Source organism: Pseudophryne corroboree, chromosome 5, assembly GCF_028390025.1.
Source record: "Pseudophryne corroboree isolate aPseCor3 chromosome 5, aPseCor3.hap2, whole genome shotgun sequence".
Lineage (NCBI taxonomy): Eukaryota > Metazoa > Chordata > Amphibia > Anura > Myobatrachidae > Pseudophryne > Pseudophryne corroboree.
In genome coordinates, this window is record NC_086448.1 from 28,805,853 (window position 1) to 28,833,352 (window position 27,500).

The 27,500-nt window shown below is 49.8% G+C and overlaps 1 protein-coding gene across 1 annotated transcript in view; it reads right to left on the reverse strand.

Moving 5' to 3' along the window:
- The window catches only part of LOC134927123 (mucin-2-like), a 50,677-nt gene that overhangs the window by 15,653 nt on the left and 7,524 nt on the right, over positions 1-27,500 (reverse strand). Inside the window, exon 2 of the mRNA XM_063921157.1 lies at positions 16,223-16,311. Coding sequence (XP_063777227.1) covers positions 16,223-16,283 — 61 coding nt within the window. The 5' untranslated portion in view covers positions 16,284-16,311. The remainder of the gene's footprint in view (positions 1-16,222; positions 16,312-27,500) is intronic.

A 27,500-nucleotide genomic window follows, 5' to 3' on the forward strand; every position in this document is an offset into this window, starting at 1 on the left:
TGAGATACATACCAGCTCACACCACACCACACCGTACAACATGGCATTTAACTAAACCCAGTTAACAGTGTGAACCAAACAGATCAGCAACAGCCTGACCGTTACCAAACACAACCTTTGTGTAACTTAAACAATAACTATGTACAATTACTGCAGATAGAGTCCGCACTGGGACGGGCGCCCAGCATCCTCTACGGACTAAGAGAAAAGGATTTACCGGTAGGTATTAAAATCCTATTTTCTCCTTCGTCCTAGAGGATGCTGGGGACTCCAAAAGGACCATGGGGTTTATACCAAAGCTCCAAACCGGGCGGGAGAGTGCGGATGACTCTGCAGCACCGATTGAGCAAACATGAAGTCCTCATCAGCCAGGGTATCAAACTTGTAGAACTTTGCAAAAGTATTTGACCCCGACCAAGTAGCTGCTCGGCAAAGCTGTAATGCCGATACGCCTCGGGCAGCCGCCCAAGAAGAGCCCACCTTCCTAGTGGAATGGGCCTTTACCAATTTCGGTAACGGCAATCCAGCCGTAGAATGAGCCTGCTGAATCGTATTACAGATCCCGCGTGCAATAGTCTGCTTAAAAGCAGGAGCGCCAACCTTGTTGGCCGCATACAGGACAAACAGCGCCTCTGTTTTCCTCACCCGAGCCGTTCTGGCTACATAAATTTTCAAAACCCAGACCACATCTAGAGACTTTGTATCAGCCAAGGCTTCCGTAGCCACAGGCACCACAATAGGTTGGTTCATGGGAAACGAAGAAACCACCTTTGGTAAAAATTGTTGACGAGTTCTCAACTCCGCTCTATCCACATGGAAAATCAGATAGGGGCTTTTGTGAGACAAAGCCGCCAATTTGGACACCCGCCTTGCGGATGCCAAGGCCAATAGCATGACCACTTTCCAAGTGAGAAATTTCAACTCAATCTCCTGGAGAGGTTCAAACCAATCCGATTGAAGGAATCGCAACACCACGTTAAGATCCCACGGTGCCATTGGGGGCACAAATGGAGGTTGGATGTGTAGTACGCCCCTCACGAAAGTCTGTACTTACGGAAGTGAGGCTAATTCCCTTTGAAAGAAAATTGATAAGGCCGAAACCTGCACTTGAATGGAGCCTAACTTCAGGCCCGCATCCACACCTGCTTGCAAAAAGTGGAGAAAACGCCCCAGCTGAAATTCTTCCGTAGGAGCCTTCTTGGATTCACACCAAGACACATATTTTCTCCAAATACGGTGATAATGCTTCGCCGTTACCTCCTTTCTAGCTTTAAGTAGAGTGGGGATGACTTCCCCGGGAATACCCTTCCTAGCTAGGATTTGGCGTTCAACCGCCATGCCGTCAAACGCAACCGCGGTAAGTCCTGGAACACGCACGGCCCTTCCTATAACAGATCCTCTCTTAGAGAAAGAGGCCAGGGATCTCCGGTGAGTAATTCCTGAAGATCCGGATACCAGGCCCTCCGTGGCCAATCTGGAACAACGAGTATCGCCTGAACCCTTGTTCTTCTTATGATCCTTATCACCTTTGGAATGAGTGGAAGTGGATGGAACACGTAGACCGACCGAAACACCCACGGCGTCACTAGTGCCTCCACTGCTATTGCTTGAGGGTCCCTTGACCTGGAACAATATGTCTGAAGCTTCTTGTTGAGGCGAGACGCCATCATGTCTATTTGAGGAAGACCCCAACGACTTGTCACTTCTGCAAAGACCTCTTGATGGATGGAGATCGTGTCTGCTGAGGAAGTCTGCTTCCCAGTTGTCCACTCCTGGAATGAAGACCGCTGACAGAGCGCTTGCATGTTTTTCCGCCCAGCGAAGAATCTTGGTGGCCTCCGCCATCACCGCTCTGCTCTTCGTTCCACCCTGGCGTTTTATGTGCGCCACAGCTGTGATGTTGTCCGACTGAATCAGGACGGGTAGGCCGCGAAGAAGCTATTCCGCCAGCCGCAGGCCATTGTAGATGGCCCTTAACTCCAGCACGTTTATGTGCAGACAAGCTTCCTGGCTTGACCATTTTCCCTGGAAATTTTGTCCGTGTGTGACTGCTCCCCAACCTCGGAGACTCGCGTCCGTGGTCACCAGAATCCAATCTTGGATGCCGAACCTGCGACCCTCTAGAATGTGAGAACTTTGGAGCCACCACAGGAGAGAAACCCTGGCCCTGGGGGACAGACTTATCTTCCGGTGCATCTGCAGATGGGACCCTGACCACTTGTCCAGCAGGTCCCACTGAAACGGTCCTGCATGGAACCTGCCAAACGGAATGGCCTCGTAGGCCTCCACCATTTTCCCCAGCACTCGAGTGCAGTGATGAATCGACACTCATGGCGGTTTCAGAAGTTCCTTGACCATGTTCTGGATGTCCTGAGCTTTTTCCAACAGGAGGAAGATCCTGTGCAGTTCGGTGTCCAGAATCATACCCAAAAAGGACAGCCGAGTTGTCGGAATCAACTGCGACTTTGGTAAATTTAGGAGCCAGCCATGCTGTTGCAGCACCTGCAGGGAGAGCGCAAAGTTTTTTTAATAACAGCTCCTGTGATCTTGCCTTTATCAGGAGATCATCCAAGTACGGGATAATTGTGACCCCTTGCTTGCGCAGGAGCACCATCATTTCCGCCATCACCTTGGTGAAAATCCTCGGGGCCATGGAAAGACCAAACGGCAACGTCTGAAATTGGTAGCATTACTGAAAGATTATGTATCTGAAACCCCGAAATTTGTTTACAGAAGGGCTAAGAATGTTAAAGAGAGTATAGTAAGGAGTGTGAGTGTCCCTCCAAAGATGCTCACTAGAAATACGTCTAAGGGTTTTTTCAGATGCGGCACATGCATAATGTGCCGCACATGCATGAGTAAACAGAGTAAAATTGTCCAATATAAATCTAATCAAACTGGGATAACATATACCATTAACGACTTTGTTACCTGTAACACTAAGAATTGCATATATTTGCTCGAATGTTCATGTGGTTCTCAGTATATAGGGCGTACAACTCGAATGCTAAAAACTCGCATGGCGGAGCATGTACGCAATATAAGGAAAGGTATGGAAACACACAATGTGTCTTTACATTTCAAGAAAATACATGAATGTAAAATTACACATCTGGTTAACTTTTGTGGAATAAAGAGTGTGGTTCCGAACTGGAGAACAAATGATGGTGAAATTAAGTTGGCTAAGATAGAGATGCGTACGATTTATGAAATGCAGACTTTAGACCCAAAAGGTCTGAATATTGATTTTGAAACCAAATGGTTCCTGCAGTAAAGCGTTTCTGTCTCGTAGATATGTAGAAATGTGTTGGAATTACGTTTATGGTAAAACTAATCGCTTTTGTTTCTGATTTTATATGTGAACTCGTTGGATTACTGTGGGGATGTACCAAAACAAAGAGTGATTGAATTACACATAAAGAAACAAGCCTTCCGTTATTTGCGTTCCACAAGATGGCCGGAATGACCCGCACTTCCGGAGAAAAACGGAAGTCACATGACCACGGGACATAAACGCGCTGCGTTCCAGAGACAGGAAGTATCACGCAGCGTGAGCAATGAGAAACCGGCGTGTCACCGCGAAAATACAAATAAAGTTATACAAATCTCCCAAGGACTTGTGGGTAACGGAAGAAGACAAGAAAAGTTTATTGGAAAAGACGGATAGAAAATCCAGATTCCTCTATTGAAAATGTTAGAGTTATGATCCAGTTCCATTTTAGGCTGTTTACCAATTAATGTTTAAAGTCGTTTTTAAGGATTTAATAATTATGATAAGGAAGATAGAAACGTATGAGTATGTGTATAAAGTAAGGTTTTAGGTAGATATGTAAGAAGAGTTTAGAAACAAAGTAGCGCTATAGGTTTATTCACAGAATGAGTGTGATTGGCCAATAGGGCTGGGAGTGGCAAGCAGGGGGTATAAATGCCCTACTGCTTGGCTGAAAAAGACACCTTGAGGAAGGATCTTGGATCCGAAACGCGTCGGTGTGTCTTCTGCATCTCCCAGGTCGTATGGTGTTCCTCCATTTACCATATAATCATTCAAGAGGACCTACGCTCGGTTTTTAACCAAAAATTGCTTTGTACATTTTTTGAGTGGTTGGTACCTTGTGGTATTTGGGGGTGGAAACATTTGCCAAATAGACCTAAGGAGTTTTTGTGTATTTTATATTTTTTATTGTTGGACTGTCCATTTTTTATGTATACAATAAAATTGTGCATTTTTTATTGGACATTCTATTGTTTTTGATCTACATATCTACCTAAGATTGAAGAATACCATTGGAAACCCGGGGCTCACCAGCAGTAAAGAAACCTTTCAAGGAACATAGGGCATTACTGAAAGGTGAGTTCCCTATTTAAGGGACGGGGCTGTGACCGTCTTGATCCTATGGAATGAATGTAAACGAGGATATTGCTTAAAGAAACCTTTTGATGTATATACCCCACCCCAAGGAGGTTAGTCAAAAGGTGTGAACCTTTGGAAAATCGTGCAGTGGGAGAAGTTGGGGGATCTCTATGATATAAGAAGTTGGAGTACGACTGTTTAAACCGGGACAGACTATTTTTTGGAGTAGCGACCTGCAGCGCTTGTGAACCACTCCACATATTGTGTTGTATATTGTTTCAAGGTTTTGTGCTCTTGGGGGTTGGTACTAAGCTGCAGCAGGGGCGCAAGTTACTTTTTTCTATTTTTTGTTCAGAATTATCTTCCGGTGCATCTGCAGATGGGACCCTGACCACTTGTCCAGCAGGTCCCACTGAAACGGTCCTGCATGGAACCTGCCAAACGGAATGGCCTCGTAGGCCTCCACCATTTTCCCCAGCACTCGAGTGCAGTTATGAATCGACACTCATGGCGGTTTCAGAAGTTCCTTGACCATGTTCTGGATGTCCTGAGCTTTTTCCAACAGGAGGAAGATCCTGTGCAGTTCGGTGTCCAGAATCATACCCAAAAAGGACAGCCGAGTTGTCGGAATCAACTGCGACTTTGGTAAATTTAGGAGCCAGCCATGCTGTTGCAGCACCTGCAGGGAGAGCGCAAAGTTTTTTAATAACAGCTCCTGTGATCTTGCCTTTATCAGGAGATCATCCAAGTACGGGATAATTGTGACCCCTTGCTTGCGCAGGAGCACCATCATTTCCGCCATCACCTTGGTGAAAATCCTCTGGGCCATGGAAAGACCAAACGGCAACGTCTGAAATTGGTAGTGACAATCCTGAACAGCGAACCTCAGATACATCTGATGAGGAGGATATATGGGGACATATAGGTAAGCATCCTTTATGTCGACTGACACCATAAAATCCCCCCCACTCCAGACTGGAGATTACCGCTCGGAGAGATTCCATCTTGAATTTGAAACTTTTCAAATACACATTGAGGGATTTTAAGTTCAGAATCGGCCTGGCCGAGCCATCCGGCTTCGGGACCACAAACAGGATTGAATAAAACCCTTCTCCCCGTTGTGACGGGGATACCTCGACAATGACTCGCTGCTGAGTGCTGACACAGCTTTTGTATTGCCGTACACACTACCTCTCTTTCCGGAAGAGAAGCTGGCAAGGCCGATTTGAAAAATTGATGCCGGGGCACGTTTTGAAACTCCAGCTTGTATCCTTGGGTAACAATTTCCAGCACCCAAGGATCCAGGCCCGAAAGAACCCAGACCTGACTGAAGAGCTGAAGACGCATTCCCACCGGTGCGGACTCCCACAGGGGAGCCCCAGCGTCATGCGGTGGATTTGGCAGAAGCCGGGGAGGACTTCTGCTCCTGGGAGCCTGCCACAGCTGGCAATCTTTTTCCTCTTCCCTTACCTCTTACCGCAAGGAAGGATGACCCCCGTCCTTTCCGGAATTTCCGCGACCGAAAGGACTGCATCTGATATGGGGGCGTTTTCTATTGCTGTGGAGGAACAAAAGGCAGAAAAGAGGACTTACCCGCAGTAGCTGTAGAAACCAGGTCCGAGAGGCCTTCACCAAACAAAACTCCACCCTTATAGGGCAGAGCCTCCACAGCCTTCTTAGAGTCAGCATCACCATTCCATTGATGAGTCCACAACGCCCTTCTAGCCGAGACTGCCATGGCATTGGCCCTTGATCCCAAAAGGCCAATACCTCTCGCCGTCTCCTTCAGATAGACTGCAGCGTCCCTGATATGACCCAGAGTCAAAAGCACGCTATCTCTATCCAGGGTGTCTATTTCCGATGACAAGTTATCTGCCCACTTTTCAATCACGATACTCACCCACGCCGAAGCCACAGCCGGCCTGAGCAGCGTACCTGTTGTGACATAAATAGATTTCAAGGTAGCCTCCTGCCTACGATCAGCAGGATCCTTAAGGGTCGCCATTTCAGGAGACGGTAGCGCCACTTTCTTGGACAATCGCGCCAGAGCTTTGTCTACCGTGGGTGTTGTCTCCCACCCAACCCTATCCTGAGAACGAAACGGGTATGCCAATTCTCCTGGGAATGTGCCACCTCTTGTCTGGTGTTTCCCAGGCTTTTTCAAAAAGGGCATTCAGTTCATGAGAGGGAGGAAACGTTACCTCCGGTTTCTTCCCCTTATACATACAGACCCTTGTCTCAGGGACAGCGGGGTCTTCCGTGATATGTAACACGTCCTTTATTGCCACAATCATGTATTGAATGCTCTTAGCGACTTTTGAACGTTTTTGGGACCCCGAGGGGGCCTGAGTGAGTGGTACCACGTCTCCCATGGATTGTCTCCATGCTTGGTTCTGAGACTCAGATTTGTCTAACCTCTTATGCAACAAAGCCACACTGTTATTCAACACACTCCACATCTCAACCCAAATCAGCAGAGAAAAAGTTTGCCAGCTCACACCCAGCGCCCCACCGGTCTGAAAAAACCACAATGCCCCAGACCTATAAGCGATGTTTATATAAACAACCAACACCAATTTTATGTGCTCCCCCCCCCTTGTTTTTAGCACCCTGTTACTTGACAGCAGTGAAGGGCCAGGAGCAGCATCTCTGCAGCGAGCTGTGGAGAGAAAATGGCGCTGGTCAGAGCTGAAGGACGAAGCCCCGCCCCCTACATGGCGCGCTTCGGTCCCGCTTTAATTTTCACTGGCGGGGGTCTACTAACAGTGCCTATGCACTGATACACTGTGCCAGTACCTTAAAATGAGGTTTATATTGCTGCCCAGGGCGCCCCCCCTGCGCCCTGCACCCATGTAGTGCCTGTGTGTGCGGGAGCAATGGTGCGCTGCGCGGTACTTCAAGAAGACTGAAGTCTTCTGCCGCCTTTAGACGTCTTCTTTGCTTCGGTTACTCACCTGTCTTCAATCTTCTGGCTCTGTGAGGGGGACGGCAGCGCGGCTCCGGGAACGAGCAGCTAGGCGATCCAAGTGATCAGACCCTCTGGAGCTAATGTTGTCCAGTAGCCTAAGAAGCAGAGCCTATCAACTCACAGAAGCAGGTCTGCTTCTCTCCCCTCAGTCCCACGAAGCAGGGAGAATAATAATAAACCTAACAAAAGTCTTTTTAGAGAAACTCAGTAGAGCTCCCCTAGAGTGTGACCAGTCTCCTCTGGGCACAGAATCTACTGAGGTCTGGAGGAGGGGCATAGAGGGAGGAGCCAGTTCACACCCATTCAAAGTCTTATAGTGTGCCCATGTCTCCTGCAGATCCCGTCTATACCCCATGGTCCTTTTGGAGTCCCCAGCATCCCCTAGGACGAAGGAAAGATAGATAGATAGATAGATAGATAGATAGATAGATAGATAGATAGATAGATAGATAGATAGATAGATAGATATGAGATAGATAAATAGATAGATAGATAGATAGATATGAGATAGATAGATAGATAGATAGATAGATAGATAGATAGATAGATATGAGATAGATAGATAGATAGATATGAGATAGAGAGATAGATAGATAGATAGATAGATAGATATGAGATAGATAAATAGATAGATAGATAGATAGATAGATAGATAGATAGATAGATATGAGGTAGATAGATAGACTTAAAACGGAGGTACGTCACTGGCGTTACAGGGGAGGGAAGAGACCAGAATCTCCATCGAGGACTGAGATTTCCTGGCCATTGTATAGCAAAATGCGGCAGCCGGCTTTCATGACCCCATGGTTCACACAGCGACCGACGGTGAGGCGTGGCGGTATTCGTTCACATGGTCGACCATGTTATGGTCGACAGTCATTAGGTCGACCACTGTTGGTCGACATTGACATGGTCGACATGGACACATGGTCGACACATGAAAATGGTCGACACATGAAAGGTCGACACATGAAAAGGTCGACGTGAGTTTTTTTACTTTTTTTCTTTTGGGGAACTTTTCCATACTTTACGATCCACGTGGACTACGATTGGAACGGTAATCTGTGCCGAGCGAAGCGGTAGCAGAGCGAAGGCACCATGCCTGAAGCATGGCGAGCGAAGCGAGCCATGCGAGGGGATGCGGTGCACTAATTGGGGTTCCCAGTCACTTTGCGCAAAACACGACCCCCAAAAAAGTAAAAAAACTCAGGTCGACCTTTTCACGTGTCGACCTTTCACGTGTCGACCATGTGTCCATGTCGACCATGTCAATGTCGACCAATAGTGGTCGACCTAATGACTGCCGACCATAACATGGTCGACCATTCATACCGGAACCAGGCGTGGCACCCCCTGCTGCATTACCATTTTAGTGTTATCGCTGCCACCTCCATGTAAGTCCAATCACATCTGAATGAGGCTCCCAGGAGATTAGCCCTCCCCTCCCACCCCCATTCCCATCCACATCCGCAGGGAAGTAGACAGGGCCTCAATGGCGCAGATCGCAATAGTTACACCTAGTAACCCCTCTTCAGAGTCTACGGAGATGAGTGCTAAATAGTAGGTAAGTATGACGTCACTTTACTTCTAGAACTTGTGCGCCCATCCCCCTGTATCTCCGTCACCACCTCTCCTAACATTGCAGCTGCTGAAACTGGGACAGACGGGGCCTTTGCCACACCAACAGGTTATGCCTAGACTGCCCCTTACCCACCTAACATCAAAATACCCAATCACTGGTGCCCGCCACAGTGGTACACACACAGCTGGAGCTGCCTATAGGAGTACCCAAGCACCAATGCCTAAAACATAACTCATCCGGTAATTTTCATGCTCCTGCAGCATGGTCTGGAGAAACGCGTCGCTGCTGGGCTGGCACCAGTAACAAGAACGTCTCACACTTCTGACACCCTTGATAGGTCTGAATCATTACATCACTGTGCAGCGCGTAACGGCAGCTGTCTAATCTTTTCCGCCATATTTGCACAATTCATCCCTCAGCTGTCTGACCATCTTACTTAACCTCCTCCCTCTCATCCACCATCTGTGGACCAAGAATCCTTACTTCTCTCTATGGGGGTCATTCTGACCTGATCGCACGCTGCCGTTTTTTGCAGCGCAGCAATCAGGTCACTAATGCGCATGCGTATGCACCTCAATGCGCAGGCGCGTCGTACGGGTACAAAGCGGATCGGTGCTGGGCGATGAATTTAACGAAGAATCCATTTGCACAGCTGATCGCAAGGAGACTGACAGGCACAGGGCGTTTGTGGCTGTCAACTGACCGTGTTCAGGGAGTGTTTGGAAAAACGCAGGCGTGTCCAAGCGTTTGCAGGGCGGGTGTCTGCCGTCAATTCCGGGACCGAACAGGCTGAAGTGATCGCAAGGGCTGAGTAAGTTCTGAGCTACTCAGAAACTGCACAAACTATTTTTGTCCCGCTCGGCTGCACAGGCGATCGCACACTTGCTTCCCCAGTGGGCGGCGACTATGAGTTTGCACGGCTGCAAAAAGTAGCTAGCCAGCGATCAACTCGGAATGACCCCCTATGGTCGGTATGTGGAGGACCCCGTGTGTGAAAGAACAACACTTTGGAACAATTATCAAACCCTTCGGCCCCATTAATAGTGCAGAAACAGCAGATATCTCCGGGATCTGACACAGACATCGCAGCACACCACATTCCCCATACTATGTACAGTAGTGCCAATGAACAAACTTGCCTCCGTAGGGTAACGCCATCTGAAGATGGCAGTAGTACCCTGCTTACCAGTCCGGCCAGAGAATATACAGGCCCCTGTGAGATGACGCCAAACTTGTTATTGACTGTAAAATAATGCGGCTGCAGAAAAGTGTCCGCTGTACATTTATTACAACAACTTGTTTTTTTTTGTTTGTTCCAAAATCAAACATTAGTAAATCTCATCCCTGGAAATCCTGCGTTTGCCGCCAGAGGTGAAATTACCTCTGATACATTTACTGTTACAAGTCTCTTCCTTCCTACAACACGAGGAAGCTCTGTATAACATCTGCCGTAAGAAGACTCTGCACAGTCAGGATTTCCTGAGAACGTGCGACCTCTTCCCGGAGGAAGACGGAGATCACGGAGACTAAAGAGCACAAATCCGTTACATCTTCATCCTGGAGAGCCTGGAACATTACCCGTCCCAGCGGACGGCAAGATGTCAGGACGCAGCAAGATGCAATATGTCCTAATGTCAAGTATCGTGTCTTATTTACATGATTAGTGAGGTGGCCGGTTGCCATTTGGCGCCTAATCTGTATTTATTATTATTATGCTCTTCAATAAACAGTGCGCTTATTCCTGCGGCTCATTACGCAGTGCGAGCTCTGGCTGCCATGACAGCAAGCATGGACACACAGGATTACTGTCACTGTAATAAATTAGGAGCAGGAAAGGGGTCTCCTACAGCAGGTGCTGACATTCTGGAATTCAGAAGTCCAAAGAAGTCTAAATTGCCTGCACACGCAATTATTCCTTTTTGCCGTATGATCGTATTCTCGACACCTTGTTAGAATATTGGGGGTCATTCCGAGTTGATCGCTAGCTGCATTTGTTCGCAGCACAGCGATCAGGCTAAAAAACGTCAGTTCTGCGTATTCGGCGCACGTGCGATGTACGGGCACAAGGAACGACGCAGTTTTGCACAGGGTCTAGCGATGCATTTCAGTCGCACTGGTTGCTGCAGAGTGATTGACATGAAGTCGGTGTTTCTGGGTGGCAACTGACCGTTTTCAGGGAGTGTTCGGAAAAATGCAGGCGTGCCAGCGAAAACGCAGGCGTAGCTGGGTGAACGCTGGGCGGGTGTGTGACGTCAAATCCGGAACAGAATAGTCTGAACTGATCGCAAGCGCTGAGTAGGTTTTGAGCTACTCCAAAACTACACAAACATTTTTTGCAGGCGCTCTGCGATACAACCGTTCGCACTTCTGCTAAGCTAAAATACACTCCCAGTGGGCGGCGGCATAGCGTTTGCACGGCTGCTAAAAACTGCTAGCAAGCGATCAACTCGGAATGACCCCCATTGTCTCTGCACCGTTGGCAGATTGTACGATCACCACTAAAGTAACGTTTCCCTGGGACAATTCTGTGCAAGGAGAAATTTGCTAAACGGAATACAGAACAGTATACAGCATGTAAGCGGGTGCAGAGGGACATTGGGGGGGGGGGGGCTGATGATTACTTCCCCCCTGATGCACACTCCTCTGCACTCTATACATGGCTGCCCAGACATACGGCCGGCCCCAGGGATACAGGGGGCGTGTCCAAATCCAGGAGGCGTGGCCACGGCCTCAGAAAAGAAATGATAGAAAAATACAATCCATGTGTGGCACCCTGGAGAATTGTGTGTGTGGCCCTTTAAAAGTGTGAAGACAGTGTTTGTGGCTTGGAGAGTTTCATGCTGGTACAGCAGGGGTTAAGGACGGACCAGAGTCAGGTCACGTGTCCTGCGCTGGTGAGGTGTTGAGTGCTGATTGGAGAGAGAGTGAGAGAGCAAGCGGAGCCTTGTGGGAAGAAGGAGGAGGGGTTGGGGAGGAGCCATTTTAGGAGCTGGACACACTGTGAGGAGCGGAGCGGGAGAGGCAGAGACAGAGCAAACCGGGTGGTCACGCAGAGCGGTGGAGATGACTCGGTATGATGGATGGGATGACGCCGTCATAATACCGACAGTGGCTTCCCGACCGCAACCCAGAAAGTACCCTAACCCTCCCCTGCCCTTACCCTCCCTTGTGGGTGTTTAACCTTAACCCTCCCCGGAGGTGTCTAACCCTAACCTTCCCCGCTGCCTAAACCTAACCTCCTATTGTAAGTGCCTAACCTTAACCCTCCCCGGAGGTGTCTAACCCTAACCTTCCCCGCTGCCTAAACCTAACCTCCTATTGTAAGTGCCTAACCTTAACCCTCTCCAGTAGTGCCTAACCCTAACCCCCCCTCCCCGGTACCTAAACATCCCCTTCCCGTCCCTGCACCCTAACCCCCCTTCTAATGCCTAAACCTAACCTCCCACCCCCCAAGGCAGGATGCGAGCGCATCCCCCTAACAGAACGTTTGAAATTCCAGGCGTCCCAAGCTCCATTGAGATTGTGATGCCGGCATTATGCCGCCATTCAGGACTCCGGCCTCGGTATTTCGGCATTTTAACTACATCCCGTCGGAGAGCATCGCTGCAGAGCTGAAGCAGCGGGGTGCTTCCGGGAGTGCAGAGAACCGGAAGAGCAGGCGTGATACATCGCAGCCAGGGACCAGACACTGCCAGGCCTACTGAGAGGCGCAGACGCCGCCGTCATCTTGTGAAGCTGAAAACTGCTGAGATAGGTCCAGCCAGTGAGCGGAACTATGGGAGTGAGTACTCAGAGACTGTTGGTGTCGTGGATTGCAAGCGGGCGAGTGCTAGATCATTTGCCACACATATTGCTCACTTCTGCATGGAGAGAAGGGGTGTAACCAGGCCCTTAATATAACATCCCACGGACAAGCCCCTCTTTGAATACAGTTAACAGGACAGATACAGTTTCTAAGAAGAGAATGAGAGAGACATTGAGTTGCCTTAAGGAGTGAAGACGGAGTTATTTATACAAGGAACATTGAGTTGCTTTAACCACTTTACTCACTGACGATTTGTTTCTTCTGAAAAACGTTCAGAAATTGTCGTTTGTGACTTAGGTGAAGGACATGTATTCAGCTAGCTTTGAATAAATGCGCTATATAAGCCGCACTTGCGGTACAGGACGTGCACATCTTTGTTACAGCAGCCTCGCGGCTACTTGAATCAACCCTCGTTAGATTAGTAATGGCCATATGCTGGCAGTGTTGTTTAAGACCCATTTTCCAGGATTTTGCAATAATTGTTTAATAACTGCAGAACCAAGAATGACACAAAGATATGAAACTGAGCTAGCGCGGACAAATGTGCAATGGTTAAGTGTGACGGGTGAGGGGGGTTAAGAAGGAGGTAAGCCCGTAACTTTCACTCTGGAGGTGAGGTGTGAGGTTTTCAGAAGGAAGCACTAGAAAATCAGCTGTAGATTCAATATCCCTGTCCCTGTCCTGCACTGGCTCTCCCTCTCCAGCGCTGGTTCCCCCTCTCCAGCCCTACCTCTGCCTCTCCAGCACTGGTTCCCCTTCTCCAACACTGCCTCCCCCGTCTCCAGCACTGCCCCCTCCCTCCAGCCCTGCCTCCTCCCTCTCCAGCACTGGTTCCCCCTCTCCAGCCCTGCCTCTCCCTCTCCAGCACTGGTTCCCCCTCTCCAGCCCTGCCTCTGCCTCTCCAGCACTGGTTCCCCTTCTCCAGCTCTGCCTCTGCCTCTCCAGCACTGGTTCCCCCTCTCCAGCCCTGCCTCTGCCTCTCCAGCACTGGTTCCCCCTCTCCAGCCCTGCCTCTGCCTCTCCAGCACTGGTTCCCCTTCTCCAACACTGCCTCCCCCGTCTCCAGCACTGCCCCTCCCTCTCCAGCACTGCCTCCCCCTCTCCAGCGCTGGTTCCCCCTCTCCAGCACTGCCTCCCCAGTCTTCAGCACTGCCCCCTCCCTCTCCAGCACTGCCTTCCCCTCTCCAGCACTGGTTCCCCCTCTCCAGCCCTGCCTCTCCAGCACTGGTTCCCCTTCTTCAGCACTGGTTCCCCTTCTCCAGCACTGCCTCCCCTGTCTCCAGCACTGCCAACCCCCCCCCCCCCCCCTCCAGCACTGCCTCCTCCCTCTCCAGCACTGGTTCCCCTTCTCCAGCACTGCCTCCCCAGTCTCCAGCACTGCCCCCTCCCTCTCCAGCACTGCCTTCCCCTCTCCAGCACTGGTTCCCCCTCTCCAGCCCTGCCTCTCCAGCACTGGTTCCCCTTCTTCAGCACTGGTTCCCCTTCTCCAGCACTGCCTCCCCCGTCTCCAGCACTGCCACACACCCCCCTCCAGCACTGCCTCCTCCCTCTCCAGCACTGCCTCCCCTTCTCCAGCGCTGGTTCCTCTACTCCAGCACTGGTTCCCCTTCTCCAGCACTGCCTCCCCAGTCTCCAGCACTGCCCCCTCCCTCTCCAGCACTGCCTTCCCCTCTCCAGCCCTGCCTCTCCAGCACTGGTTCCCCTTCTTCAGCACTGGTTCCCCTTCTCCAGCACTGCCTCCCCCGTCTCCAGCACTGCAACCCCCACCTCCAGCACTGCCTCCTCCCTCTCCAGCACTGCCTCCTCTTCTCCAGCGCTGGTTCCCCTACTCCAGCCCTGCCTCCCCCTCTCCAACCCTGGTTCCCCTTCTCCAGCCCTGGTTCCCCTTCTCCAGCACTGCCTCCCACCTCTCCAGCCCTGGCTCCCTCTCTCCAGCACTGCCACCCCCCTCTCCAGCTCTGGCTCCCTCTCTCCAGCACTGCCCCCCCCCCCCCTCTGTAGCACTGCATCCCCCCTCTCCAGCACTGCCTCCCCCTCTCCAGCCTTGCCTCCCCCTTTCCAGCACTGGTTCCCCCTCTCCAGCACTGCCTCCCCCCTCTCCAGCACTGCCTCCCCCCTCTCCAGCACTGGTTTCCCCTCTCCAGCACTGCTTTCCCCCTCTCCAGCACTGCCTCCCCCCTCTCCAGCACTGCTTTCCCCCTCTCCAACACTGCCTCCCCCGTCTCCAGCACTGCCCCTCCCTCTCCGGCACTGCCTCCCCCTCTCCAGCACTGGTTCCCCTTCTCCAGCACTGCCTCCCCAGTCTCCAGCACTGCCCCCTCCCTCTCCAGCACTGCCTTCCCCTCTCCAGCACTGGTTCCCCCTCTCCAGCCCTGCCTCTCCAGCACTGGTTCCCCTTCTTCAGCACTGGTTCCCCTTCTCCAGCACTGCCTCCCCCGTCTCCAGCACTGCCTCCCCCGTCTCCAGCACTGCCTCCTCCCTCTCCAGCACTGCCTCCCCTTCTCCAGCGCTGGTTCCCCTACTCCAGCCCTGCCTCCCCCTCTCCAGCCCTGCCTCCCCCTCTCCAGCCCTGCCTCCCCCTCTCCAGCACTGGTTCCCCTTCTCCAGCACTGCCTCCCCCCTCTCCAGCCCTGGCTCCCTCTCTCCAGCACTGCCTCCCCCCTCTCCAGCTCTGGCTCCCTCTCTCCAGCACTGCCTCCCCCCTCTGTAGCACTGCATCCCCCCTCTCCAGCACTGCCTCCCCCTCTCCAGCCTTGCCTCCCCCTCTCCAGCACTGGTTCCCCCTCTCCAGTACTGCCTCCCCCCTTCTCCAGCACTGCCTCCCCCCTCTCCAGCACTGCCTCCCTCTCTCCAGCACTGGTTTCCCCTCTCCAGCACTGCCTCCCCCTCTCCAGCACTGCCTCCCCCCTCTCCAGCACTGCTTTCCCCCTCTCCAGCACTGCCTCCCCCCTCTCCAGCACTGCCTCCCTCTCTCCAGCACTGGTTTCCCCTCTCCAGCACTCCCTCCCCCTCTCCAGCACTGCCTCCCTCCTCACCAGCACTGCCTCCCCCCTCTCCAGCACTGCTTTTCCCCTCCAGCACTGCCTCCCCCGTCTCCTATAAAAAAAAAATATAAATTTGAACGTACAAAGCTTTGCTGACATGACCCGGCCTTCCGCACTGTCCCCTCATTCTTCTGAGAGTCGTTTCATCAGCAAGACTTTCTACAGCAGCACCAAACCTATAGATACCACTACCTCAATATATCCGAGTACTCCAAATAACATAGGGCCCGATTCAGCATGGGTTGCAGTTGTGCAACAAATCGCACAAGTACAACCCTTATCTCTAACATGCGGGGGGACGCTCAGCACAGGGCAAGTCCGCCCCGCATGCCGGGTCCTGCCCCACTGCTAAAACGCGAGCGCATCGATATACAGCAAAAAAACAAGAGTGGCCCAATGCAATTCTGTTTCTAGAATAGTATTCATCTGCTAATTGAAAACCAACCGCACAGGTGCTTTCTAGGAAACATACCATAGAGTATCAGGGAGACGAGCAGCAGTGCGCAGAGAGCCATGCCTTCTTGCCACTTCATGGTCCTCCTGAGTCAGCTGTCCAGAGCCCTGGGGAGAACAGGCAACACAACATCAGATACCGCTAACTGGATGACTGCGCCATATTCCCAGCGCTGGTCCTTAGGTCGGCAGTCAAAACGTCACCTATGTCGAAAGTTGTCAGGTGTCGACATTTTGTACTTGCCGACATTCTGGTGTTGACATTTGATTGCAAACATTTTCACTGTTGACATTTCGTAGTAGACCCCATATTAGTATCCCTACTAGTACAGTACATAGGAAGAGGACGGGCCCTTACCCATAGAGCCATTTGTTCTCTTACAATACTGGGTATCAGAGAGCAATCAGGAATCTCTCAAACAGAATAAGAGATTGTAATTATATGTCAGTAATGTTTACACCAGACCAGTAACATTTATACCAGTAACAGTTGTGTTATTGTACTGGACATATACACACGGGTTATTAAGCTTTGCATTCACTATACAATTATCTGGCAGATCATCTTTCCAATCTGGCTGGTTGGAATGAAAATCTGGTAATGCATGAGAGCAAATCACAATCAAGCATTTGCTCCCAAACACTGGAACATGGAGAAAAAAAAACGGTCAGTCAGGAAAATTGGTTCAACTTATTTGGTTAAAGAACCTTTCTCATACGTCCTAGAGGATGCTGGGGTCCACATCAGTACCAAGGGGTATAGAAGGTTCCACAGGAGCCATGGACACTTTAAGACTTTTCAAGGGTGTGAACTGGCTCCTCCCTCTATGCCCCTCCTCCAGACCTCAGTTTAGAAAATGTGCCCAGGCAGACTGGATGCACTCCAGGGGAGCTCTACTTATGTTAGGTTTTTTATTTTCAGGGAGAACTGCTGGCAATTGCTTCGAGGGACTTAGGGGGCAGAAGTAGGAACCAACTTCCTGAATAGTTTCATGGCCCTGCTTCTGGCTGACAGGACACCATTAGCTCCTGAAGGGTACTGAACGCTAGCTGCGGCTATGTGCTCACTCCCACAGCCCACCGTCACCCCCCTTACAGAGCCAGAAGTCAGAAGACAGGTGAGTGTAAGAAGAAAAGGATCTTCATCGTGACGGCTAAAAGGTACTGCGCAGCGGGCGGGAACGCTGCACGCCATGCTACCCTTCACACACAGGCACCGCAGGGTGCAGGGCGCGAGGGGGGGGGGGCGCCCTGGGCAGCATGAAACCTAGTAAACTGGCAAGAATAAGAGGCATAAGATGCTGAGGCACAGTCCTCTCCCGCCAGTATAAATATTTCTGTCAAAAGGTCTGAGGAGAAACGCGCCATTACGGGGGCGGGGCTTCTTCCTCAGTCAGCCAGCACACTGCTCAGCGCCATTTTCTCTCCTTCCAGGCTGCAGAGAAGAACGCTGGTCCTCCTCCACTGCTGAACCAAGTCTCAGGGTGCAAAACAGGGGGGCACAGTGAAATTTGGTGCTATATATTGTGTGATTACCATTATAAAAGCGCTGCATGTCAGTGGGCATTTTGTGTTTCACAGACATTTATTACTGGCGCTGGGTTGTGAACTGGCAAATCATATCTGTGTCCTTCTGACAGATTTCACTGTGGGTCTGTCCCCTGTAAGTCCCGGAGTGTCTGTGGTGTGGTTGTGCACGTGTATGACATGTCTGAGGCAGGGAGCTCTTCCTCTGAGGGAGCCATTTTAGGGACACAGAGTTGTAATGTGGTGGCGCTGCCGGCACGCCACGAGCCTGAATGGGTGAAAGAATTACGTGATAGTGTGAATCATATCAGTAAGAGATTAGATAAGTCTGAGTCTCATGCAGAAAGCTGGAGAAAATCAGTGGAAGATGTGATTTTTCATAGTTCTGCCTTTTCATCCACAGGCGTCACCTCTGGGTCACATAAGAGACCATTTGCACAAATAGTACATACTGATACCGACACGGACTCTGATCCCTGTGTCGACGATAGTGATTCCAGAGGGATAAAAATTGGCAAAAAGCATTCAATACATGATTGTTGCTATAAAGGAAGTTTTGGAAGTTACGGAAGCCCCTGCTGTACCTCAGGAGAATGCTTATTTTTTAGAGATGAGCGCCTGAAATTTTTCGGGTTTTGTGTTTTGGTTTTGGGTTCGGTTCCGCGGCCGTGTTTTGGGTTCGAACGCGTTTTGGCAAAACCTCACCGAATTTTTTTTGTCGGATTCGGGTGTGTTTTGGATTCGGGTGTTTTTTTCAAAAAACACTAAAAAACAGCTTAAATCATAGAATTTGGGGGTCATTTTGATCCCAAAGTATTATTAACCTCAAAAACCATAATTTACACTCATTTTCAGTCTATTCTGAATACCTCACACCTCACAATATTATTTTTAGTCCTAAAATTTGCACCGAGGTCGCTGTGTGAGTAAGATAAGCGACCCTAGTGGCCGACACAAACACCGGGCCCATCTAGGAGTGGCACTGCAGTGTCACGCAGGATGTCCCTTCCAAAAAACCCTCCCCAAACAGCACATGACGCAAAGAAAAAAAGAGGCGCAATGAGGTAGCTGTGTGAGTAAGATTAGCGACCCTAGTGGCCGACACAAACACCGGGCCCATCTAGGAGTGGCACTGCAGTGTCACGCAGGATGGCCCTTCCAAAAAACCCTCCCCAAACAGCACATGACGCAAAGAAAAAAAGAGGCGCAATGAGGTAGCTGTGTGAGTAAGATTAGCGACCCTAGTGGCCGACACAAACACCGGGCCCATCTAGGAGTGGCACTGCAGTGTCACGCAGGATGTCCCTTCCAAAAAACCCTCCCCAAACAGCACATGACGCAAAGAAAAAAAGAGGCGCAATGAGGTAGCTGTGTGAGTAAGATTAGCGACCCTAGTGGCCGACACAAACACCGGGCCCATCTAGGAGTGGCACTGCAGTGTCACGCAGGATGTCCCTTCCAAAAAACCCTCCCCAAACAGCACATGACGCAAAGAAAAAAAGAGGAGCAATGAGGTAGCTGACTGTGTGAGTAAGATTAGCGACCCTAGTGGCCGACACAAACACCGGGCCCATTTAGGAGTGGCACTGCAGTGTCACGCAGGATGTCCCTTCCAAAAAACCCTCCCCAATCAGCACATGATGCAAAGAAAAAGGTTAGGTGGTATACAATTATGGACGGACTGCCTGCCGAGTGCAGACACAGAGGTAGCCACAGCCGTGAACTACCGTACTGTACTGTGTCTGCTGCTAATATAGACTGGTTGATAAAGAGATGTCGTAGTAGTATGTATGTATAAAGAAGAAAAAAAAACCACGGTTAGGTGGTATACAATTATGGACGGACTGCCTGCCGAGTGCAGACACAGAGGTAGCCACAGCCGTGAACTACCGTACTGTGTCTGCTGCGACTGGATGATAAATGATATAAAAAATATATATATATATATCACTACTGCAGCCGGACAGGTATATATTATATATTATATAATGACGGACCTGCTGGACACTGTCTGTCAGCAGAATGAGTTTTATTTTTATAGAATAAAAAAAACAACAACACACAAGTGAAGTCACACGACGAGTGTTTAACTTTTTCAGGCAATCACAATATAAGTATACTACTAACTATACTGGTGGTCAGTGTGGTCAGGTCACTGGTCAGTCACACTGGCAGTGGCACTCCTGCAGCAAAAGTGTGCACTGTTTAATTTTAATATAATATTATGTACTCCTGGCTCCTGCTATAACCTATAACTGGCACTGCAGTGCTCCCCAGTCTCCCCCACAATTATAAGCTGTGTGAGCTGAGCAGTCAGACAGATATATAATATATATAGATGATGCAGCACACTGGGCTGAGCCTGAGCAGTGCACACAGATATGGTATGTGACTGAGTCACTGTGTGTATCGCTTTTTTCAGGCAGAGAACGGATATATTAAATAAACTGCACTGTCTGGTGGTCACTCACTATATAATATTATGTACTCCTGGCTCCTGCTATAACCTATAACTGGCACTGCAGTGCTCCCCAGTCTCCCCCACAATTATAAGCTGTGTGAGCTGAGCAGTCAGACAGATATATAATATATATAGATGATGCAGCACACTGGGCTGAGCCTGAGCAGTGCACACAGATATGGTATGTGACTGAGTCACTGTGTGTATCGCTTTTTTCAGGCAGAGAACGGATATATTAAATAAACTGCACTGTCTGGTGGTCACTCACTAGTAAACTCTCTGCACTCTCTACACTTCTACAGTACTCCTCCTAGTCCTAAGCTCCAGTAAATCTCTCTCTCTTATAATCTAAATGGAGAGGACGCCAGCCACGTCCTCTCCCTATCAATCTCAATGCACGTGTGAAAATGGCGGCGACGCGCGGCTCCTTATATAGAATCCGAGTCTCGCGATAGAATCCGAGCCTCGCGAGAATCCGACAGCGTCATGATGACGTTCGGGCGCGCTCGGGTTAACCGAGCAAGGCGGGAAGATCCGAGTCGCTCGGACCCGTGAAAAAAAACATGAAGTTCGGGCGGGTTCGGATTCAGAGAAACCGAACCCGCTCATCTCTATTATTTTTATAAAGAAAAGAAAATTAATGTAACTTTCCTTCCTTCTCAGGAGCTAAATACTCTATTTGAGGGAGTTTGGGTAAACCCTGAAAAGAAATTTCAGATTCCCAAAAGGATTCAGGTTGCTTATCCTTTCCCGGCAGAGGACAGGAAAAGATGGGAGTCACCCCCCGTGTTAGACAGTGCCCTGTCACAATTAACTAAAAAGGTGATTCTCCCTGCACCTGGGACGGCTTCACTAAAAGAGCCGGCAGACCGCAAGTTGGAGACTACGTTAAAATCTATTTATATGGCCAATGGTACGCTACTCAGGCCCACCATTGCTTGTGCGTGGGTGAGTAGTGCTATCGAAAAATGGTCAGACAACTTGTCATCTGACATTGACACGATAGATAGAGACGTGATACTCCTAATGTTAGGTCATATCAAAGACGATGCTGCATACATGCTAGAGGCCATGAAAGATATTGGGCTCTTGGGTTCAAAAGCCGCTACCATGGCAGTCTCAGCTCGGAGGCCAGTGGAATGCTGACGCAGATTCCAAAAGAAATATGGAGGCTCTCCCGTATAAAGGTGAAGTCTTGTTTGGAGATGGGCTGGATGCGTTAGTCTCTGCGGCTACCACAGGTAAGTCGACATTCTTGCCTTATGCTTCTGCACCGGCGAAAAAGACACAGCACTCTCAGTTGCAGTCCTTTCGGCCCAACAAATACAAAAAGGCTAAGGGTTCCCCTTTCTTTGCAGGTAGAGGAAGGGGAAGAGGAAAGAAATCCGCAGCGTCTCCAGGATCGCAGGAGCAGAAATCAACCCCTGCTTCTGCCAAATCTGCAGCATGACGCTGGGGCTCCCTTGCGAGAGTCCGCTCGGGTGGGAGCACGTCTGAAACTTTTCAGTCAGATCTGGCTTCAATCTGGCCTGGACCTATGGGTCTTACAAATAGTGTCCCATGGGTACAGACTGGAGTTTCAAGACGTCCCCCCATGCTGATTTTTCAAATCGACCTTGCCAGCTTCTCTTCCAGACAGAGAAGTAGTAACAGCTGCAATTCAAAAATTATGTCAGGATCAGGTCATTGTCCTGGTACCCTTGTCACAGCAAGGAGAAGGTTTTTATTCAAGCCTCTTCGTAGTTCCGAAGCCGGACGGCTCGGTCAGACCAATTTTAAACCTGAAAAATCTGAATCTCTACCTGAAAAGGTTTAAGTTCAAGATGGAATCTCTGAGGGCAATGATTTCCAGTCTGGAGGAAGGGGACTTCATGGTGTCAGTAGATATAAAAGATGCTTACTTACATGTTCCCATTTATCCTCCTCACCAAGCTTATTTGAGATTCGCAGTACAGGATTGCCATTACCAGTTCCAGACGTTGCCGTTCGGACTCTCCACGGCAGCGAGGGTATTCACCAAGGTGATGGCAGAGATGATGGTCCTCCTTCGACAACAAGGAGTAAATACAATTCCTTACCTGATAAAAGCGAGATCCAGGGAACGGTTGGTGCAGATCATTGCCCTCTCCCTGTCAGTTCTCCAACAACACGGTTGGATCATGAATTTTCCAAAGTCGCAGTTGAAACCGACGACAAGATTGTCCTTTCTGGGGATGATACTGGACACAGAAGTACACAGGGTATTTCTTCCAGTAGAAAAGGCTCTGGAAATCCAGAGAATGGTCAAACAAATTTTAAAACCAACGAGAGTGTCGATCCATGGATCTCACCTGCACATGCACCGGAAGATAATACTGTCCTCCAAAGCCAGGATTTCGCTCCTGTGGTGGCTACACAGTTCTCACCTGTTAGAGGGACGCAGGTTCGGGATTCAGGACTGGGTCCTAGTAACCACGGATGCAAGTCTCCGAGGCTGGGGAGCAGTCACACGGGGGGAAAGCTTCCAAGGAAAAATGATCAAGTCAGGAAACCAGCCTTCACATAAACGTGCTGGAATTGAGAGCCATTTACAACGGCCTTCTACAAACGGTACATCTTTTTCAAGATCAACCCGTGCAGATCCAGTCGGACAATGTAACAGCAGTCGCGTACATAAACTGGCAAGGCGGAACGAAAAGCAGAGCGGCAATGGCAGAGGTGACAAAGATCCTCCTCTGGGCAGAAAGACATGCAAGAGCTCTGTCAGCAATTTCCATTGCGGGAGTGGACAACTGGGAAGTAGACTTCCTCAGCAGACACGATCTCCATCCAGGAGAGTGGGGACTCCACCAAGAAGTCTTCGCAGAGGTGACAAGTCTTTGGGGAATTCCTCAAGTAGACATGATGGCATCTCGTCTCAACAAGAAGCTTCAGAGATATTGTTCCAGGTCGAGAGACCCTCAAGCAATAGCAGTGGATGCACTGGTGACCCAGTGGGTGTTTCGGTCGGTATATGTCTTCCCTCCATTTCCACTAATACCAAAAATTCTCAAAATCATAAGAAGAACAAGGGTTCGAGCACTGCAGCATAATGTGAACTGGGGGGATTGCAGCATAATGTGAACTGGGGGCGCTGCGACATAATATGTACTGGGGGCACTGCGGCATGTGTACTGGGGGTGCTGCGGCATAATGTGTACTGGGGCGCTGCAACAACATGTGAACTGGGGGCGCTGCGGCATAATGTGAACTGGGGGCACTGTGGCATAATGTGAACTGGGGGCACTGCAGCATAACATGAACTGGTGGTGCTGCAGCATAATGTAAACTGGGGGCACTGCAGCATAATGTGAACTGGGGGCGCTGTGGCATAATGTGAACTGGGGGCTCTGTGGCATAATGTGAACTGGAGGTGCTGCAGCATAATGTGAACTGGGGGCACTGCAGCATAATGTGAACTGGGGGCACTGTGGCATAATGTGAACTGGGGGGCGCTGCGGCAATAGTCCCTCATGTCATAATTCTGGAGATGAGATTTCTCCCCAGGATCCCAGCACCCATGTCTCATCAGTACTTTAGCTAAGTCACAGACCGCTGACATCAGGTACTGACGCGTTTCTCCTAGTTGTCTGTGTTGTGGGCAGGTACACAGAATTGCTATTCAGAGTTGCAGGGATCTGCTTATCTTTCCCATTTTTGGCAGTGATTGGTGTTTATACGGTATGGTGAGGACAACAGCTCAGTAATGGGAGAGGATGTATCGGAGCTATACATAGGAATAGTACTATAGTTCTCATTTTCATTTCCTCCGCTGAAATTCAAGAGACATGTGCAGAGGGCATAACGCTGGCAGCTCCCCTTACCCACCAGGGGTCACATGAGAGAAGCCCATATAGGAGATGCTGGAGACAGGTTTGGGGATGGGGCCAGCTCCCTGTGTTATTAGACACCGTCCCCATTGCGGCAAAATGCGCATCTTGTGGAAAGGGATAAAATTACGCAATTCATGTCATTTATCCTCACCCCCTCCATACAGACTGGAGATTCCCTGTATTATCTCCCCATCCTGCCCACTTTAATAGTTAGCGGACGGGATGCAGGAAAACCGGCAACTCTTCTAGGCAAAGTCATATTAACCCATGGCCGGGCCCTAGGCTCTCGGGTATTTTGGGCCCTTCTGGCACTTCAGTCAGAGCAGCATTGATGGTAAATCCCCCCATCCTCTCTCTATCTGCATTATCTGCTGCACAGAAGGAAACCGTGTGTAAAATGCGCTCGCCCTAATCACAATAAATATAGAGTGTAGCTACTGATGCACAGGGATCCGGATTGAAAGTCGACAGTAACTAGGTCGACCACTATTGGTCGACAGTAACTAGGTCGACAGGGTGTCTAGGTCGACAGGGTCTTTAGGTCGACATGTTCTAGGTCGACAGGTCAAAAGGTCGACATGAGTTTTCCACAATTTTTTTCTTTTTTTTTAACCTTTTCATACTTAACAATCCACGTGGTCTACGATTGGAACGGTAATCTGTGCCGAGCGAAGCGGTAGCGGAGCGAAGGCACCATGCCCGAAGCATGGCGAGCGAAGCGAGCCATGCGAGGGGACGCGGTGCACTAATTAGGGTTCCCGGTCACTCTACGAAGAAAACGACACTAAAATAACATTAAAAACTCATGTTGACCTTTTGACCTGTCGACCTAGAAACCCTGTCAACCAATAGTGGTCGACCTAGTTACTGTCGACTTTCAATACCACACCCGATGCACATGGTGATCACTGTGTATATAAACACAATGACAATCTCCACTCTACATAAAGGAGGCCGCCCACGACCCACAGAATTACAAGTGGACCCCCCATTGTTACACTGAGTCTGTATGTCAGCCCTACAGGGAGTAATCAGATCCGAGCCCAGTGCAAACAATTCTTGGAAATCTGCCATTACTGAGCTGTGTGCAGGAGTTTCCTGCAGTGTAATAAACACACGGCGTGAGATAACGGGACGCAGCGCGATGCTTTCTGATGCACTGACAGCGCTGCGTATCTAGGAAATTCCTACGCTTGTTATATGCAGAAGCTTAGACATCTTTCCTTTTTACAAACTTAGGGGTCCATTTATAAAGAATGGAGGCTCCAACTTTGATCCAACTTGATGTATAAGGCACCTAAGTCTAGGTAATTCATTTTCACCTATTTCAAACGCATTGAAAGTATTTTCTTGCAGCTCTGTGTGAGGATGTTCACCTAGGCGATGGCTCGCTGGTCTGCGTATACTCACATCAGACGTTGGGGGTCATTCCGAGTTGATCGCTCGCTAGCTACTTTTAGCAGCTATGCAAACGTATAGTTGCCGCCCACTGGGGAGTGTATTTTCGCTTTGCAAGTGTGCGATCACCTGTGCAGCCGAGCTCTGCAAAAACAGTTTGTGCAGTTTCTGAGTAGTGCTGGACTTACTCAGCCCTTGCGATCACTTCAGTCTTTTTGGTGCCAGATTTGACAGACAGACACCCGCCCTCCAAACAACCCGGACACGCCTGTGTTTTCCTTACCACTCCCAGAAAACGGTCAGTTGACACCCATAAACGCCCTCTTCCTGTCAATTTTCTTGCGATCGGCTGTGCGAATGGATTCTTCGTTAAATCCATCGCTCAGCAATGATCCGCTTTGTACCCGTACGACGCATGTGCGCATTGTGGTGCATACACATGCGCAGTAGAAACCTGATCGCTGCGCTGCAAAAATTGGCAGCGTGCGATCAACTCGGAATGACCCCCGTTATTCAAAGTGAGACTTAAACGTAACTTGCGGTGTTTTGTCAAAGTTGAGCTTTTTGAAATCCGCTCCTTTTGATAGTCGTACGAGAGACGTGATACTGCGTACGACTAGGTGCTGGAATGAGCCAGCGGGTGTGGGGTGTGGTCGTGCAGACATAGCCAAGGTACAGTAAGGGCATGAAGCGGGCGAGTGGTCACAAATGGGTGGCGAAAAATTGCAAACTTACTCTCCTAGTGAGATCTGATTTGCAGGTGCTATAACCCTGGTGTAAGGTTCACAATGATGATGATAAATCACTAAAGGGCACATTTATCACAATACACATTTTTATTGCGGATGTGATAAATATTTGACGTCTAAATTCGCAATGTACAATTAATATTTTCACACAAATTTACCACAAAGCTCTTGCCACAGGATGGTCACCGGTAAGAGCCCGTCGCGGTGAAGAGCTGGACGTAGAATGATAGGTTACGCTACCGACCGCAGGGAGAGACGTGGCCACAGGTTCATGAACCAAACAAAAACCACAAATCACCAATATGTCTCAAATGGCCAAGGCCCGCTAAGACATAGCGCAGAGGAACGGAGCTGCTACACAGATTCCTTAGTAAATAAGGGGGCTATGCAATTAGGTCCGTTTATTTGGACTAGGTGAAAAAACATGACTCTTCGCTATTTTTAGGGTGAATGGAGATTCGCCCTACTTAACAGCAGGGCCGCTTTTTCGCCTAGGCGAAAAATTCAGTAGGAGCGAAAAACATGTGGATTGCAGAATCCACGTTTTCTCACCTGCGCTGGTGAAAACACTGGCCGTTTATGACGATTTTGAGACATTTTTCGCCAATGCCTTTTCACAAAAAAAAAAAAAAAAAGTGAAAAGGCATTGGTGAAAATTTGGGTAGATAGTACCTAGGTCGACAGTGTCTAGGTCGACCACTATTGGTCGGCAGTAACTAGGTCGACAGGGTCTCTAGGTCGACAGGGTCTTTAGGACGACAGGGTCTCTAGGTCGACAGATCAAAAGGTCGACATGAGTTTTTTATGTTTTTTTGGTGTCGTCTTCTTCGTAGAGTGACCGGGAACCCCAGTTAGTGCACCGTGTCCCCTCGCATGGCTCGCTTCATTCGCCATGCTTCGGGCAAGGTGCCTCGCTTCGCTCGGCACAGGTTACCGTTCCACTCGTAGTCGACGTGGATCGTTAAGCATGAAAAGGTTCAAAATAGAAAAAAATTGTGAAAAACTCATGTCGACCTTTTGACCTGTCGACCTAGAACCTGTCGACCTAGAGACCCTGTCGACCTAGTTACTGTCGACCGATAGTGGTCGACCTAGAGACCGGATCCCGAATATTTCCCTAAAAACGCATACCTCCCAACTGTCCCAATTTTCGCGGGACAGTCCCGTTTTTTGGGGACTGTCCCGCTGTCCCACCCGCGGGCCGTAGTGTCCCGCTGTGGGGGGGGGGGGCAGTTGGGAGGCTCAGTCTCTCGCTGCCCTGCTTAGCAGAGCAGCGGTGGACAGCGTCTATTCAGTGCAGACAAAGGGAGA